The following is a 15,965-nucleotide window of genomic DNA, read 5'->3' as shown; positions in this document are numbered from 1 at the left end:
TATTTGAGTATTTTTTTATTAATGAATTAAATAATTTGATGATAAAAAAATATATATATATATGGTGAATAAAAAAAAAGAAAAAAAGAAGTCAAATATCTTATTATAAAGGAAAACCTAAATGAACAAGTCTCGAACACTACCCATTTTTTATGTTTTTCTCGATCGATCTCAATCTTTGAATCTATGTTTTCATCCTTTATATGCTAGACTTTACCTAGACTTGAAATCTCTCATTATTCTTGTTTCAATATCAAATCTTCAAGTTTTACCTAAAGGAAAAAAAGAAACATGGGTTTAGGTTTATCTTGTTTGATCGCTGCAAAATCTCTGGTTCTTTTCTGTCTGTTTGGTTATCTAAGAAACATTGGATTCAAATTACTGTCAATTCCATTCTTGTATTCCTCATTGATATCTCTATTAGTATCCATTGCCTCTCACCCATCGATCAATCTTCCATTACTTTTGGGGAAGAAGAGGGATGGAACTTTTCCAATTTGGTCATTGATCATGTTCAGTCCATATTTGTACTTTGTTCGAGCTTTCTCTGCTTTAAGAAGATTAAGTAGTGGTGAAGCTCCTTATAGCGAAATTTTTGATGGTCTTTATGTTGGAGGATGGCCTTATGCATTAGAAAAGCTTCCTCCCGGTAACCCTGCAATTATTGATTGCACTTGTGAATTGCCAAGAAAATTGGATCTATCTGGTAGGTCATATTTGTGCATTCCAACATGGGATACTAGGTCTCCTGAACCTAGTGAAATTGAATCTGCTGTTAAATGGGCTATGAGAAAAAGAGTTCAGAATTTCCCAATCTTCGTTCATTGTGCTTATGGTAATTACTTCTATTTAACTTCCATTAATGTTTCTATTATAAATCTGTTCTGTCTGTCTTGATTTCGAAGGTCATGGAAGGAGTGTTGCTGTGATGTGTGCATTGTTAGTGGCAATGGGATTAGCAGATGATTGGAAAATTGCTGAGATGAAGATTAAGGAGAAACGACCTTATATTCGAATGAATTCTCTCCATCGAAAAGCCTTGGATGAATGGTCAAAACATCGTTTATCATCTCCAAAGAACAAAGGTAGTTAATTAACAATATCATATGTCAAATGTTGTAAAATTGTTGGGCTTGGAGATGGTTACTTCCAATCACATATTTCCTGTTACTGTAAAATGCTTGTTATTGACACTTACTTATATTTATCAAATTTAAATATTCCTTTGCTGTAGCTGCTAAACTAGAGTAATTTGTTGTCAATTGTCATCATCATATTGTTGTTAACAAAACTATGATAAACTGTTTATAATTATTATTATTATCATGGATCCAAACCCAATAATCAAAATTACAAATTAAACTCTGAATGAAATTCTTAATTGAACAATAAATATAGAAAAAGAAAAGTAAGAAGAGAGATGGAATCAAGGAATCAAACATAAACAAGCTAGACAGCCAATATGGCAAGAAATAAAAGAGATGACCAAGATGTATACTTTCTATAATTGTAGGTAAACTCAACATAACACAGCAAAAAATAAAAAAAAATACAAGAAATTTCCAGGTAGCCAACGTGGTTTTGCATCTGAAAACTGGTAACCCTAAATCCAATAGACAAGTAAAGTTAGAGAGAGATAGGGCATAAAAAGAACATTCTCTCAACTCGTATAATAGAGGTCGATTTCAGAAACAAGAAGAAGAAAGAAAGAAATGAAAACCAAGGAACTGATGATCATAGTATTCCTGGTACTCTTCATGATCCATTTAGCTTCCTGTGCATCATCATCAACTCCATTAAAGGGGAGGCCTTTCCTTCTGGGTATTTTCTCATCCATCCCTAAATCTAATATAATCTAATCTTTCTAGAGATTTAATTGTCAATCATGCCATGAATAATGACTAATTGAAATAACATTTTAAGCAAAAATACAGATGATCATCATGAGTTGCAGAAGAAGAACATAGTTAATAAGGATGAAGCTTATTATAGTTATAAACATGGTACTATTGCTTCCCGGAGTAATTTGGATGTAACTGTATTTCGCGGTGGCGGCAGCGGCGGAAGAGGTGGCGGCGGCGGAAGAGGTGGGAGTGGTGGAGGAAGAAGAGGAGGAGGAGGAGATAGAGGTGGTATGACCGTGATTCCAGTTTACACAGCTGGCACTCATCACAGCAACAACAACAACCAAAAAGGTTCAGGAAACTCCAACCAAATGGATCTGAATCTAAACCTATTTCTAATTATCTTAGCATCAACAACAACCTTTGCATCTATTTTCTTTTATTATTAAGAATAACAAATATTATGTTTGTATATATTATCATTATGTAGTGATCGATGAAGAACATATATATTATCACAACTCATTTAATTAGGTTTCTCAGCATTGATCAACTTCAAGAATGAATGGATGATATATACATTATACACTTTACAAATTGCAGGAACCCTAATTATCCAATTCATTATTAATGTTCTTTCCAAAATCTCAATCTTATTGGTGGTCCCTTAAACAACACCTTCTTCTTCTTCCATGTGAAGATATGGCCCAGGTTTGTTGAGCCACTTTTATTGAAGATCCAAGTCCTCCACAACCACTCGTTAGTCTTGGAAATAAACACTAGGAAAAAATATTAGAAAATCTTAAAAATGACCATTTATTTTAATCAATAATTATAAGAAGCTAATTTCAAATTTGGATTTTTTTTTTTTAATGCATACTCAACAATTTGTCGATGTTGTTTTTGTCGAATATGATAGGCGAAAAGAGAATAAAAGAATGTCGTTTTTTTGGTTGAATATGATAGGATAAAAGAATGTTAAAAGGGTTATAAATTAAACCAAAATGAAAGTGATCTTAACTGAAAGCTAAAAGGATCAATTTATGGTTAGCATATTTATTAATTGACCATATATTCTACGAAAATGAAAGAAAAAATATATTAAGAATTTGATTTCCAAATGTTATCTATGTCTCCGATCACAAATGTTATCAATTAATAAGGAAGAATGTATACAAATATTGAGTGGATAAAATCAAAAAAAGAAAAGAAACTTCCACCACTCTTATCATCTTCCGATGTGAGATTTTAATTATGAATAAAGTATTTTTTATATACTAAGAAACTTCCCCTACTTCTATCACCATTCGATGTAGGATTCTAATTGTGCTAAAAAATAACAAATCTCCACATTGACGTAATAACTAATGCAAATTTTTATCATTAAAAATTATTTCTTAAGTGCTTCCAATTGGCGCTCTTTCAGCGCTGCATCAAACGCGCAAGATAATTACCAAATCTAAAAAATGTTTAAATTTGTTTTTTCTCATGTCTTTCATCTCGAACTATTTACTCAATTGAGCATGCAATTTGTCAATTTCATATTGGCTCTTTGATGTTATCAACATATCATCAACGTATAAGAGTAGATAGATATAAGACTCATTTTGCAGTTTGCGCAAATACACACAAGAAACGATTTTTTTTTTGTGTATTTGTGGTCCATCATAAACTTGTCAAGTTGTTTGTACCATTGTCTCGACGATTGTTTCAATCCATACAATGATTTGTTCAACTTACAAACTCATTTTTTTTTATCAGCAATTTTTAATCCATCTAATTAAGACATTTAGATTTCCTCGTTCAAATGATCGTATAGGAATGCGGTCTTCACATCTAGTTAAACTAGCTTCAAATTTATCTACGCTACCAATGTCAACAAAATTCTAATGAAAGAGTGTTTAACAACATAAGAAAATACCTCATTATAATCAACTACTTTCTTCTGAACGTAATCTTTAGCTACCAATATTGTCTTGTAGCGAACATTAAATTTTTCGGTAAATCATTCTTTCTTAGCAAAGATCCATTTACAACAATAACTTTTTTCCCTTTTGCTAGATGCGTCAATTTGAATGTCTTATTCTTCTGAAGAGATTGCATCTCATCTTTCATAACACTTTTTCATTTTTAGTACATCGAATGACATCGGAAAAGGTGGATGAAACATCATCTACGACGGGAAAAGCATAGGTCGCCATATCAACAAACCTTTGCTGGTTTTTGAATAATTCATCTTGGTTTGTTCACATCAAATGATTGGTGTTGTTGTGAAGGTTCTTGGGTCGGAACCTCTCCCTCATCTGACTCATCATCTATCATCGGAGGGTCACTTGTAGGGACGGACCCAGGATCTTGGGTTGGGGTGGGCTTGAAAAAAGTTTCGGGTGGGTTTAAAAAAATAACGAGAAAAAATTGAATAAAACGAGTGCATAGATGTAAGTTTTACCATATTTTTTAATAATTAGATAAATAAACTGTGAATTATATTGAAAAAAAAAAAATCAAGGATGAGTGAATATACTTTATACACTTTACAAATTACAGGAACCTAACCCAATTCATTATTCCAAAATCTCAATCTTATTTGTTGTCCCTTAAACAAGATCTTCTTCTTCCATGTGAAGATATGGCACAGGTTTGTTGAGTCACTTTTATTGAAGATCCAAGTCCCCCACTACCAGTTGTTAGTCTTGGAAATAGACACTAGGAAAAAATAATGGAGAATCTTAAGCATGACCATTTATTTTAATCAAGAATTATAAGAAGCTAATTTCGAATTTGGATTCTCTTTTTCATGTATACACAATCATTGGTCGTTTTCTGTTTAATATGACGGAAGAAAAGAGAATAAAAGAATGTTAAGGGTAAAACCAAAATGAAAGTGATGTTAACCGAAAGTTAAAAAGGATCCATTTATGGTGAACATATTTATTATGTGATCATATATTATTCTAGGATAATGACATGCAATTAGTCTCAAATGCTGTATAACTTTATAAGTAAAGAATTTATTCTACAAGTCTCAACTCTCCATGAATAGAATTTGTTGTGTTATAAAAAAATGGAAATATGCAAATCACAATATAATTTGTCACTAGTCAAACACAAAAGAATAAAATGTAAATATGCAGTACCCATCAATTAAAACAAACTCAAATCTCATAAAAAAGGCTCCATAAATCATTGATTTTGTTTGTTTGCCGTAGAATGCGTCATTTTGTCATTGAGAAGCTTGCATATGTAATTAATACTCAAGTGCACTTTTTTCTCTCATATAAATTTTGGTCAATTTGTTAGTTTGATTAAGTTTATAAGTCTGGATAAAAGGTATTTGCATCTATTCATATAAATATATATGTAAGTATCAATTTATAATAAATATTAAAAAATATTTTTTAAGAAAATAATAAAATATTTATATCTATGTATCATATATTTTTATTAATAAATGATCATTTTCTTTTATTTATTTATCTTATTATATATTTTAATTAAATTTAAAATTATATATTAATACAAATTTATATAAAAAAAATCTATTCATATAATTTATTTATTTTTTATAAATATTTAAATTAAATAATAATAAATTCAAATTATTTTAAATAAAAAAATTAAAATTATAAATATATAATTGATGATTTATAAAAATGTAAAAAAAATAAACAATTGTCTATAAGATTATATATATATATATATATATATATATATATATATATATATATATATATATATATATATATATATATATATATATATATATATATATATATATATATATATATATATATATATATATAAATAAGTTAATTGTTTTAACATGATAAAACTAAGCTAACTAAGCTAGTTAACTTTTAAAATAAATCCATGGGATTATTGGTATAATTAAAAAAGAAAAAAATAATGAAGTGGGATGATTTTAATGAGATAATGATTATTTTTGGTAAAAATATTTAAAAGGTATTAATATATATATAAATAAAATAAATTTAAAAAATTTAAAAAATATAAAAAAAAATAATATTTTAATTAATAAATTAAATGAAATAATTAATAAAGAATGTGAATAAAATAATATTAGAGTTATGGATAATACAATAATAAAGAGTTTTCATTAATTGGTACTCTTACATAATGGAATAATAAGAGACTCAATGTTTGATTTGATGTGTTAAACGTGTCATTCATCTTGCGTGTACAAGTAGTTCATTTTTCTACGAAGTCATTTCTTAAAGTGTCAATTGTTGAAATGATTCAGGATAATTACCTCAATATTTTTTAATGTTTATTTTTTCAATTCATAATCTCACACGATTTCACAGTCCAACCTATTTAAGGATTTCACAATCCTTGATTTTTTTTTTTTATCTTTTATGCACAACAATGTACTATTCATAATTATCTCAATTTTCATCGATATAAAGATCCCAAAGTTATAACTTATTTAAGTTCGTTCTTAGTAAAAATTGAATTCGTGATATTTGTTTTTTTAAGAATCACTCTTCTTACTTCAGTGTTTTGAATTCTTAAAGTATGAACATGAATTTTGAAAGTAAGTAAGCTTTATTATTTAAGTGAATAGATAAGGCAAACAATTCTTGGTGTTAATATGTTACGAGTAGACAGACAATTCTTGTTCACGCAGATTACAACGACAAGAATGATATTAAAAAAAATAAAAATGAATATAATAAAAATAAAATCACATTAAGGACTTTAATCACATTAAGGACTTAGTCTTGATTTGTTAGTTAATTTAAAATGATTCATTTTCTAAAATGTACAACACTTTAGTATAATATTTTTATTTTTATGTATGGTGATTTGTTTTTATTCACAAATTCTAAGTGTTTGATTAATAATTAATAAAAACAAAATTAGGTTATGATCTCTAATTCAATTGTCACTCAGTAATACGGATAACAATAGAGCGGATTAGAGCGGAGAATGTATTTACCATTTCTGTCTCATTGTATTTCGGGAATTTATTTTTACTATCATTCCCGTCCTGTTCGGTTTCGAGGAATTCCCGCGGAGCACAATTTTTACTATCATTCCCGTCCTGTTCGGTTTCGAGGAATTCCCGCGGAGCACAGTTATATCATATTCTTTAAAATAAAATAATTCTTTTTTATATAAACAATTTTTTTAATATTATATATTAAATATTTATATTATTATAAAATAATATACTATTTTTTTTTTATAAAATATATCAATAAATAAATATATGGGTGATATTATATATTTAATTGTATTTCGAGTGTTTAAGTTAAAATTGATGTGAGATCCGGGACAGGGAAAAATATATAGGTGTTGAAGCATCTTCGGTTAACTACCGATTAAACCGAAAAAAAAAACTGCCCCTAACAAAGTAAATTGGGTCAAAAACCGCGAGACAGTTTATAATTCTAATCCTATTAGAACTGAAGTGACTTAACTATGGTCCGGTTAAATTTTTAAAATAAAATAATTGATTTAAATTAGGGTGTTCAAACTTAAAATCCAGAATACAGACAGCCCATTTAACCCCTTCTTAAAATGGCCCAACTTTAAGCAGACCCCCACGCCCAATAAAAGCCCAAAGAACAAAACAAAATTACAGTTAGTTTTAAACTAACCTTCTGTCACAGCCAAAAATAAAAGCTCCGAATTCTCGGCCACTTCCCGAATTCGGATTTACAGAGATTTACGAGAGGAGTTCTAAATTTCAAATAAAACTGATGAGAGCACTGAAAAAGTTCAGATTTTTCATTCATGAATTCGATCATGTGCGTCGCAAATATTTGTTTTCCGCAGCCTTTTCTGATGCTGCTATTCAAGAGCCCACCGCCATTAAGGATCCTGTTTCGTCATTTCCAAAAGCTACAATCGAGTTCCATTTGCAGGAACTCTTGAAGAAATGTGCAAGAGAGAAATCCTCCGTTGAGGGTAAGGCTTTCCATGGAAAGATCATTCAGTTAGGGTTACAATTAGACGTATGGATCTCCAATATACTCATCAACATGTATTCGAAATGCGGGGACGTAAGTTGTGCACGCCAAGTGTTCGATGAAATGTCCGTTAGAAGTTTAGTTTCATGGAACACCATGATTGGCTCATACATCCAGAACAAAAACGAACAAGATGATGCCCTTAAATTATTCGTTAAGATGCGAAGGGAAACTAATGAATTCAGCGAGTTTACAGTATCAGGCGTAGTTTGCGCTTGTTCTTCGAATTCTGCCATATCTGAATGCACTCAACTTCATGCTTTCGCTGTAAAAACTGCCACAATTTCAAATGTCTTCGTTGGAACTGCATTGCTTGATGTATATGGTAAAAATGGTCTCATAGAGGAAGCTTGTCATATTTTTCGTCTCTTGCCTGAAAAAACAGACATCACATGGAGTTCGATGATTTCCGGTCTAGTCCAAAACGAGTTACACGAAGAGGCGTTAGCTTTCTTCCACAAAACACAAATACTAGGATTGGAAAACAACCAATTCAGTTTGTCTGCTGTTATCTCCGCCTGCGCGGGCTTAACTGCGTTAATAGAAGGTAAACAGATTCACGCTATCATTGCTAAAATCGGGTTCAGCACAAATATGTACATATCATCTTCTCTTATAGACATGTATGCTAAATGTGGAATCATCGTAGAAGCGTATTCAATCTTTACCGATGCCAATGAGAAAAACGTAGTACTATGGAATGCTATAATATCCGGGTTTTCTAGGCATGCTTGCTCAACAGAAGCCATGATTCTCTTTGAGAAAATGCAACAGACAGGCATTTCCCCGAATGAAGTAACCTATATATCGATCATGACTGCCTGCGGGCACAAGGGTTTGATCGAAAACGGGAGAAGGTATTTTAACCAGATGGAAAAAGAACATAATATTTTGCCTAATATTTATCATTATTCGTGCATGGTTGATATACTAAGCCGGGGAGGTAAAGTGAACGAAGCTAAAGCATTAATCGACGAAATGCCTTTCGTTGCTTCCGCGTCAATGTGGGGTTCGATTTTAGCCTCTTGCAGGAGCCAACAGGGGAATAATATCGAGTTGGCTGAACTAGCCGCGGCTCGTTTGTTCGAAATTGAACCTGATAACGCAGGAAATCACGTCCTTCTTTCTAACACTTACGCAGCTAACAAAAAGTGGGAAGAGGTTGCGAAGACGAGAATGGGTTTAAAAGAGAGCGAAGCGAAGAAGGAAAGAGGAAAGAGTTGGATTGAAGTGAAGGCGAAAGTTCATACTTTTATGGTGGGAGAGAGGAGCCATTGTAGAATTGTTGAGATTTATGAGAGGTTAGAGGATTTGTTAGAAGAGATGAAGAAGAAAGGAGGTTATGGGATTGGTGCTGAACATGATCTTCATGACTTGGAAGATAATAGGAAGAGGGAGCTTTTGAGGCATCATAGTGAGAAACTGGCCTTCACTTTTGGTTTGATGAGTTTACCTAATGGGGTGGCGATTAGGATCATGAAGAATCTTAGAATATGCGGGGATTGTCATTCTTTTATGAAGATGGCGTCGAAGATTACAGAAAGGGAGATTGTTGTTAGGGATACGAATCGGTTTCATCATTTTAAAGATGGTTTTTGTAGCTGTGCAGAATTTTGGTAACATATTTCAGAGATAGGCTAATTTGAGTCAGTCTTGCAAAAACTTCCAATTGGCACTGGGATTGTGTAATTGATGAGAAGCTTGGGCTAACCCGTTGAGCTGAAAAGCTTGGGCTAACTGTTATTTAGCAAACCGGATGGATCCAGCCGACGACATCTCAATGATAAGGAGAAGATTTGTGGTTAAATGAGAGACTTCAAGAAGTCATCACATGATTCTTGCATGGAAGAATCTTGAAATTGGTATTTTGTTACGATTTTAATGATTAAAACTTAATTTGATCTAGATTCTTACCATTTTACCCTTGTTAGCATTTGATCTAGATTGCAAAAGTTAATTGTAGTTAAGGTTTATGCAATACTGGACATATGGATTTAGGTTTAGGGTTGCCATTTGAAGTAGAAAAACTGGATTTTTGTAGCATGACAGGGACCTCAAGGAATTTTAAACAGAGTGGCTAGTTGAGATCAGGAGTGTAGTGTTGTTTTGGAGCTTTGCATTCACTGTTTAAAAAAAATATATATAATTTGTTGATATAGATTGTTATATATAATATATATCTACTGTGCCTTTTCTAAAAAATAAAATAAAAAATATAAATGAAAACAAATGGGGTTTTCAAATATAAAACATGTAAATGTGAATGATGTAAATATATATCTTCATTTTTATTTTTGTTATTAGTATGTGTAAATAAAACAAACCATTTTTAAAATAAGGCAAAAAAGTAAAATCTAACTAAAAAGAGAAAAAAAGGTAAACTAAAATATTATTCTTAACAAATTTGAGAACTGTGAAACAAAATTATTCTTATTAGTTAATGATGAATTACAACTTTAGAATCTATTTTAATTGAATGTATTAACTTTTCTTTCTGTTTGATTATTTTAGATGAAAAGAACTTCATTTGAATGAACCATTAAAATGGCTAATAAAGATATTTTGCATTCAATTTTAAAGATATTTCATAATTATTATTTTTTCATTCTGAAATATTTTCATTTTCTTAATTAATTTATGACATGCAGACAAAAAGATATTCCTTATTTATTCCAACTTTTTTAAGGCATTTAAATTGCATTCGACAATTTTATATGTGTATATCTTGAAAACATATTTAATTTAAAACACAAATATGTACAAATTGGTAGTTTACAGTACATAAAGTTATGTCATTTTGAAATTAAGTGAAAATAAATATTAAATTTATTTCTTTTCGATTTATCCAAATCTTTCTTCATATTACAAATTTTAAGTCATCCAAATCAACCTTCGACAAATTAGAATGTATAGATATCGAAACAAATATTTAATTTAAAAAATCTACCGTTTAAAATAAAAAAGAGATATTTTATTGATATAAAAAAAATTATACACAAACTAAAATTTGATAAATAGAGTCTTATATAGTTTCTAATATGCTAACTTGAAGAAGAAAGAAAAAAACAATAAAGATAATTAAACTAATTGAATGATTATAAAAACACTAGTATGTATGCATTTGTGGATTGTGAATAATATTTGTGGTGATGTCCTAATAATTAAAAAGAAATTGTTGGTGGATTAGAGAGATGGGGCCGGGAGGACCCACCGGCAGCCATTTCGAATTTTGTCATGGATTTCACGCGATAAAGATTAGGGATTTGTAATTAAAACAATCAATCACTTTATTATTTACAATAATAATAATAACAATAAGGTAAAAAAAACAAAGCAAATTAAATAAAGCCCTCCTTTTATTTATTCCTTACTCTTCAAGGGAGAAAGAGATGATGATGATGATGATGAACACATTGAACAAAAACACGAATTCAAACAGACAGTCCTTCTATTATCTCTCTTGCTCCTCCTCGTTTTTTGCTAATCAAATCTCTTCTCTTCTCTTCTCTTCTCTTCATTCCTCCTTTATTTAACCCTTTTATTTCCACTTTCTTTTCCTTTTCCCGTTAAAAAGATACTAAACAAACAAACAAACATGATTGATGTGTTCTTGTTGCTCAATACTCAATAAATTAATACCATATTTCATAGCTAGCTAGTTAGGGTCTTCTTTCAAATATTAATTGCTTCTCCCTTATTAATTCTTTTATTAATTAAATTATTCAAAACAGAGAGTCATGAAATTCAACAACAACAAAAAAATCAAGTTCCCTTAAAAAATATGATGTATAGAGGCCTTGTGTGATCTAGGGTTATTTGATTTTTTTCTTATTTGATATAGTTTATTGAAAAACAATTTATTTAGGTCCATTTGTTTTACCAAATTACCCCTAAAATTTTTAAATAATGTTCGATTAAGATAAAATTATTTAAAAAAAAATTCAAATAAGATAGTGTAATTAAATGCATGCTCTTAATGGTTGTTTGGAAAAGTGTAATATTTTCCCAATGTATGTAAGTAGCTAGCTAGCTTATTACATTTGATTAATGATTGAGTAGTCACTAAATATTTCAAGTAGACTGGTCTATAAAGATTGGGTCCAACTTCCAAATGATCTTGATATCTCACTTTATCCAAAATGTAGAGAGACCATTTATCTTTCCTTCACATGCTACCAACTTTTTTTTTTTCTTCTTCTTTTTTTTCACAAGAAAAGACCAAAACACAAGAAAAGCACAAATCCCACTTCCCAAGTTTCCTCCTTCCAAACAAACCAACAAACCTCTTCTTATAATTAGATCACCACACATCACTTGTAACATCCACCCAAAACAAAAACATTCTCTTCTCTCTCTCTCTTCAAATTGTCTTGACTAATTAAACAAATACTACTAGCTAATAGATATCATGAGAATAGGAAGCAGCTCTGTTCATCATCAGGGCCTGACGGCAGAGGCTGCCGCCATTGTAAAAGCGGCAGTCAGCCTTGCTAAGAGGCGTGGCCACGCTCAGGTGACTCCTCTCCATGTAGCCAGCGCCACCATGGCCGACCCAACCGGCCTCCTTAAGGCCGCCTGTTTACGTTCACACTCACACCCACTTCAGTGCAAAGCTTTAGAGCTTTGTTTCAATGTAGCCTTAAACAGGCTTCCAACTGGATCCTCCAGCAGCCCTTTATTTCTCGGGTCCAACCATCGTCAAAATCACCACCCTTCGTTTTCAAACGCTCTCGTGGCTGCTTTCAAGCGTGCGCAGTCTCACCAGCGCAGAGGATCCATAGAGAATCAACAACAACCCATCTTAGCCTTGAAGATAGAGCTTGAACAGCTCGTAATTTCCATCTTGGATGATCCTAGCGTTAGTCGGGTCATGAGGGAAGCTGGTTTTTCTAGTCCACAAGTGAAAAACAACGTTGAACAAGCTGTTTCATTAGAACTCTGTTCTTCCCGTGTTGTTAAAACTGAACCGAAGGAGACGATTAAACCTCTGTTTCAATCCAGCGATCAAGCTTGTGAGGACGACGTGAACGCTGTTCTTGATTCCTTAATGGGGTCGACGAAAAAGAGAAACACCGTCGTCGTGGGGGAGAATTTGGGTAACGCCGAGTCCATAATGCGTGGGGTTATCGCTAAATTAGACAGAGGAGATGTACGTTTTGTTAGCGTTCCTTTATGGTCGTTAAGAAATATGAGTATAGAAGAGGTACAACAGAGGATCGGGGAGCTAAGATGTTTGGTAAATGGGTATGAGGCAAGATGGGTCGTGTTATATCTTGGTGATCTGAAATGGGTATCTGAGTTTTGGTCAAATTATGGCGAGCAAAGCAGGAATTACTATTCTCCTGTTGAATTCATGATTATGGAGCTTAGCAGACTGTTATGTGGATTTGGGGATAGATCAGGAGGAAAGAAGCTTTGCTTAATGGGTATTGCAAATTTGCAGACTTTCATGAGATGTAAAAGTGGTCATCCTTCTTTAGAAACTCTTTGGCAACTTCATCCTCTCACAGTTCCAGTAATTGGCAACTTGGGATTAAGTCTCAACCTTCATCATGATCACACCAGGTAATAATTAATTAGATCTGAACTCATCTTCTACTTTGATCTTTTATTAATTATGTTTTTGATATTTCAGTGACATACAAAGCAAGGAATTAAGGAATGATTCAAACTGGTTAATAATGAAAATGGGAGAAGAGAAAAGGTTGAAATGTTGCTCAGATTGCAGGGAGAATTTCAAAAGAGAAGCTTGGAGCATTGAGATTAGCAATGCATGCCATAATAATGAATCTACTACCACTTCCACTTGTTCAAGCTTGCCTTCATGGCTTAAGAGTTATCAGGATGATCAGAATAAAAGGATCACCACCATTAATTCAGATAAGGTAAATAAATAGTTTTTTTTAAGTAAGGAATGAATGTACTCTGTTCTAGTTTACTCTGAGTCTGACATTTATCTTTTGTTGTAGGATTTTGACAAGCTAAAAGATCTAAGCAAGAAATGGAACTCAATCTGCAGATCAGTTCATAAACAGCCTCATTTTCTTGAATCACCCCTTATTTTCTCTTCATCTTCTCCAAATTCATCCTCAAGTTCAGTCTCATCCCACCACGAAAATGATCAAAGCAAGAAAAGGTTACATGAAACCATTTCAACATGGCCACTGATCTTCGGTCCTAAACCCGAAAACAAGCTCCTGCAGAAACCAGATCTCTTGTCCAATCCCAATTCAAGCCCAAACTCTGCTTCCTGCAGCGAAGCAAATGACAACGACGATGAAGATGAAGATGATGACGATCGCCCACGTTCATTCAAGGAATTCAATTCCGAAAACGTGAAAGCATTATCCAAGGCACTGGGAAAGAAGGTTCCCTGGCATAAGGACATTATTCCAGAAATCTCCACCACCCTGCTTCAGATCCGATCTGGAATGGTTAAAAGAAATAATGGTCAAAAGGAAGAATCTTGGTTTTCCTTTTTGGGCGTTGATCAGAAAGGAAAAGAAACGATTGCAAAGGAGCTAGCAAGGCTAGTCTTCGGCTCTTACAATAACTTTGTCAAAATTGGAACACTAATAACCGGATTTCCCACAACGATAGCAGATTCCAGCGATGAATACAACAAGAAGAAGAGAATGAGGATCGATGAACCCGGTTCAAGCTATCTGGAGAGGTTTGCAAAGGTAGTTAAAGAAAACCCGAGTTGCGTGTTTTTCATGGAGGACTTGGAGCAAGTTGATTACAATTCTCAAGTGGGTATTAAGAAAGCTATTGAAAGTGGGAGAATAACTGTCTCAGATGGGGGATTTGTTCCACTTAAGGATGCCATTGTTATATTCAGCTGTGACAGCTTTAGTTCCTTGTCTAGGGCATGTTCTCCTGCAATTGGTGAAAGTGAAGTGAAATGCGACGAAGGAGAGATTGGGGTTTGTGGACCATTGGATTTGAACATTGTTGGAGATGAAGAACATGATGATCAGTTAGTGATCAGTAGCATTAATGGATTGATCATGGACTCCATTGATAGGCAAATTATCTTCAAGATTCAAGTTTTGTGAACTTAAGTGTCTGTGTGTGTGCATGGGATCTTGATAATGATCTTTTGGGTTAGTTTTTGTTTTTATTTTCTTTCTTGGTTTGTTGAATGTTTTTTCTTTTCTTTAGAAACTGTGGGGATGGCAAAAAAAAATCTGATATATGATAGTAGCTCTGATTTCCTAGTATATTTCCTAAGTATATGTAAATCTAATTACTAAATATTGAACTTTCTAACTTTGTATTAGATTTTGTACTATTGCATTTCATTAGTTTTTTTTTTCTTATAATTTTTTTTTTAGAGAAAACTAGCATGATCTTACACTTTAACTACTCTTTAAACTTAAGTTATCATTAATTATTTTCTTTATAAGAAAATGTTAGTATAAATAGCATGGTCATTTCTAAGATTGGAGTACATTTTTAAATAATGGACATTTTGATGGTATTCACTCAAATCATTCTAATTTATATATATATTTATAATTTTAGAAAGCTATTACAACCCCTAGTAATAAATCATGTTTTAAGTTTAGGTGTTCATAGTTGAAATTGAACTTTAAACTTTATTTTGTTATCATTTTAACACCTTTCACAAAGATATTTTTTTATTATAATCCAAAACTTAAAACTAGCTAGCTAGTTAAATCTTCACAAACTTGGTTGTAATTAATAATAAAAATAAAAACTTTTGCCCTATTTACTAATTTATTAAATGGTTATGAAAATAAAATGACTTAGTTATCATGCATAGTACTTGATGTTTTGTACATGGATAATTTTTTTTAAAAGTTTAGTATTTTTTACTTATAAAAATAGAATTAAAATGAAATAATATTTTAGTTTCCTTTATGTTTCTTTCTGTTTAATTAAAACAAGTTTGATTGTTAATTAATTGAAATATATATAACTTTTATCTTAAATATTATATCTCATTAGTGTTTTATTTATCTATAAAAAATAATATCATATTATATTATAATATTTTAAATCAAATTATCAAAAAAGTCGCTATATATTAAAACTAACTGCGGGAAATTATCATAACGTCGCTAAATAATAAAACCAATTTCAAATAAAACAAATCGTC

At 31.6% G+C, this 15,965-nt stretch overlaps 4 protein-coding genes across 4 annotated transcripts; all 4 read left to right on the top strand.

The window, feature by feature from the left end:
- Positions 1 to 179: 179 nt before the first annotated feature.
- LOC124931582 (uncharacterized protein YnbD-like) lies at positions 180 to 1,233 on the top strand. Its single transcript, XM_047472085.1, has 2 exons — positions 180 to 835; positions 906 to 1,233. The coding sequence occupies exons 1-2, from the start codon at positions 292 to 294 to the stop codon at positions 1,091 to 1,093; spliced, it is 732 nt and encodes a 243-aa protein (XP_047328041.1). The 5' UTR covers positions 180 to 291; the 3' UTR covers positions 1,094 to 1,233.
- A 198-nt stretch (positions 1,234 to 1,431) lies between these two features.
- LOC124932653 (glycine-rich cell wall structural protein-like) lies at positions 1,432 to 2,338 on the top strand. Its single transcript, XM_047473316.1, has 2 exons — positions 1,432 to 1,821; positions 1,935 to 2,338. The coding sequence occupies exons 1-2, from the start codon at positions 1,713 to 1,715 to the stop codon at positions 2,291 to 2,293; spliced, it is 468 nt and encodes a 155-aa protein (XP_047329272.1). The 5' UTR covers positions 1,432 to 1,712; the 3' UTR covers positions 2,294 to 2,338.
- A 5,218-nt stretch (positions 2,339 to 7,556) lies between these two features.
- Positions 7,557 to 9,927, top strand: LOC124931312 (pentatricopeptide repeat-containing protein At5g04780, mitochondrial). Its single transcript, XM_047471748.1, has one exon. It carries the CDS (start codon positions 7,571 to 7,573, stop codon positions 9,458 to 9,460), a length of 1,890 nt encoding a protein of 629 aa, XP_047327704.1. The 5' UTR covers positions 7,557 to 7,570; the 3' UTR covers positions 9,461 to 9,927.
- Positions 9,928 to 11,880: 1,953 nt separating this feature from the next.
- Positions 11,881 to 15,122, top strand: LOC124932477 (protein SMAX1-LIKE 3-like). The gene is made up of 3 exons (XM_047473112.1): positions 11,881 to 13,405; positions 13,476 to 13,725; positions 13,810 to 15,122. Exons 1-3 carry the CDS (start codon positions 12,249 to 12,251, stop codon positions 14,896 to 14,898), a joined length of 2,496 nt encoding a protein of 831 aa, XP_047329068.1. The 5' UTR covers positions 11,881 to 12,248; the 3' UTR covers positions 14,899 to 15,122.
- Positions 15,123 to 15,965: the final 843 nt, after the last annotated feature.

This window comes from Impatiens glandulifera, chromosome 3, assembly GCF_907164915.1.
Source record: "Impatiens glandulifera chromosome 3, dImpGla2.1, whole genome shotgun sequence".
NCBI lineage: Eukaryota > Viridiplantae > Streptophyta > Magnoliopsida > Ericales > Balsaminaceae > Impatiens > Impatiens glandulifera.
The sequence above is the reverse complement of the archived record's forward strand: the minus strand, read 5'-3'. Positions and strand labels throughout refer to the sequence as shown.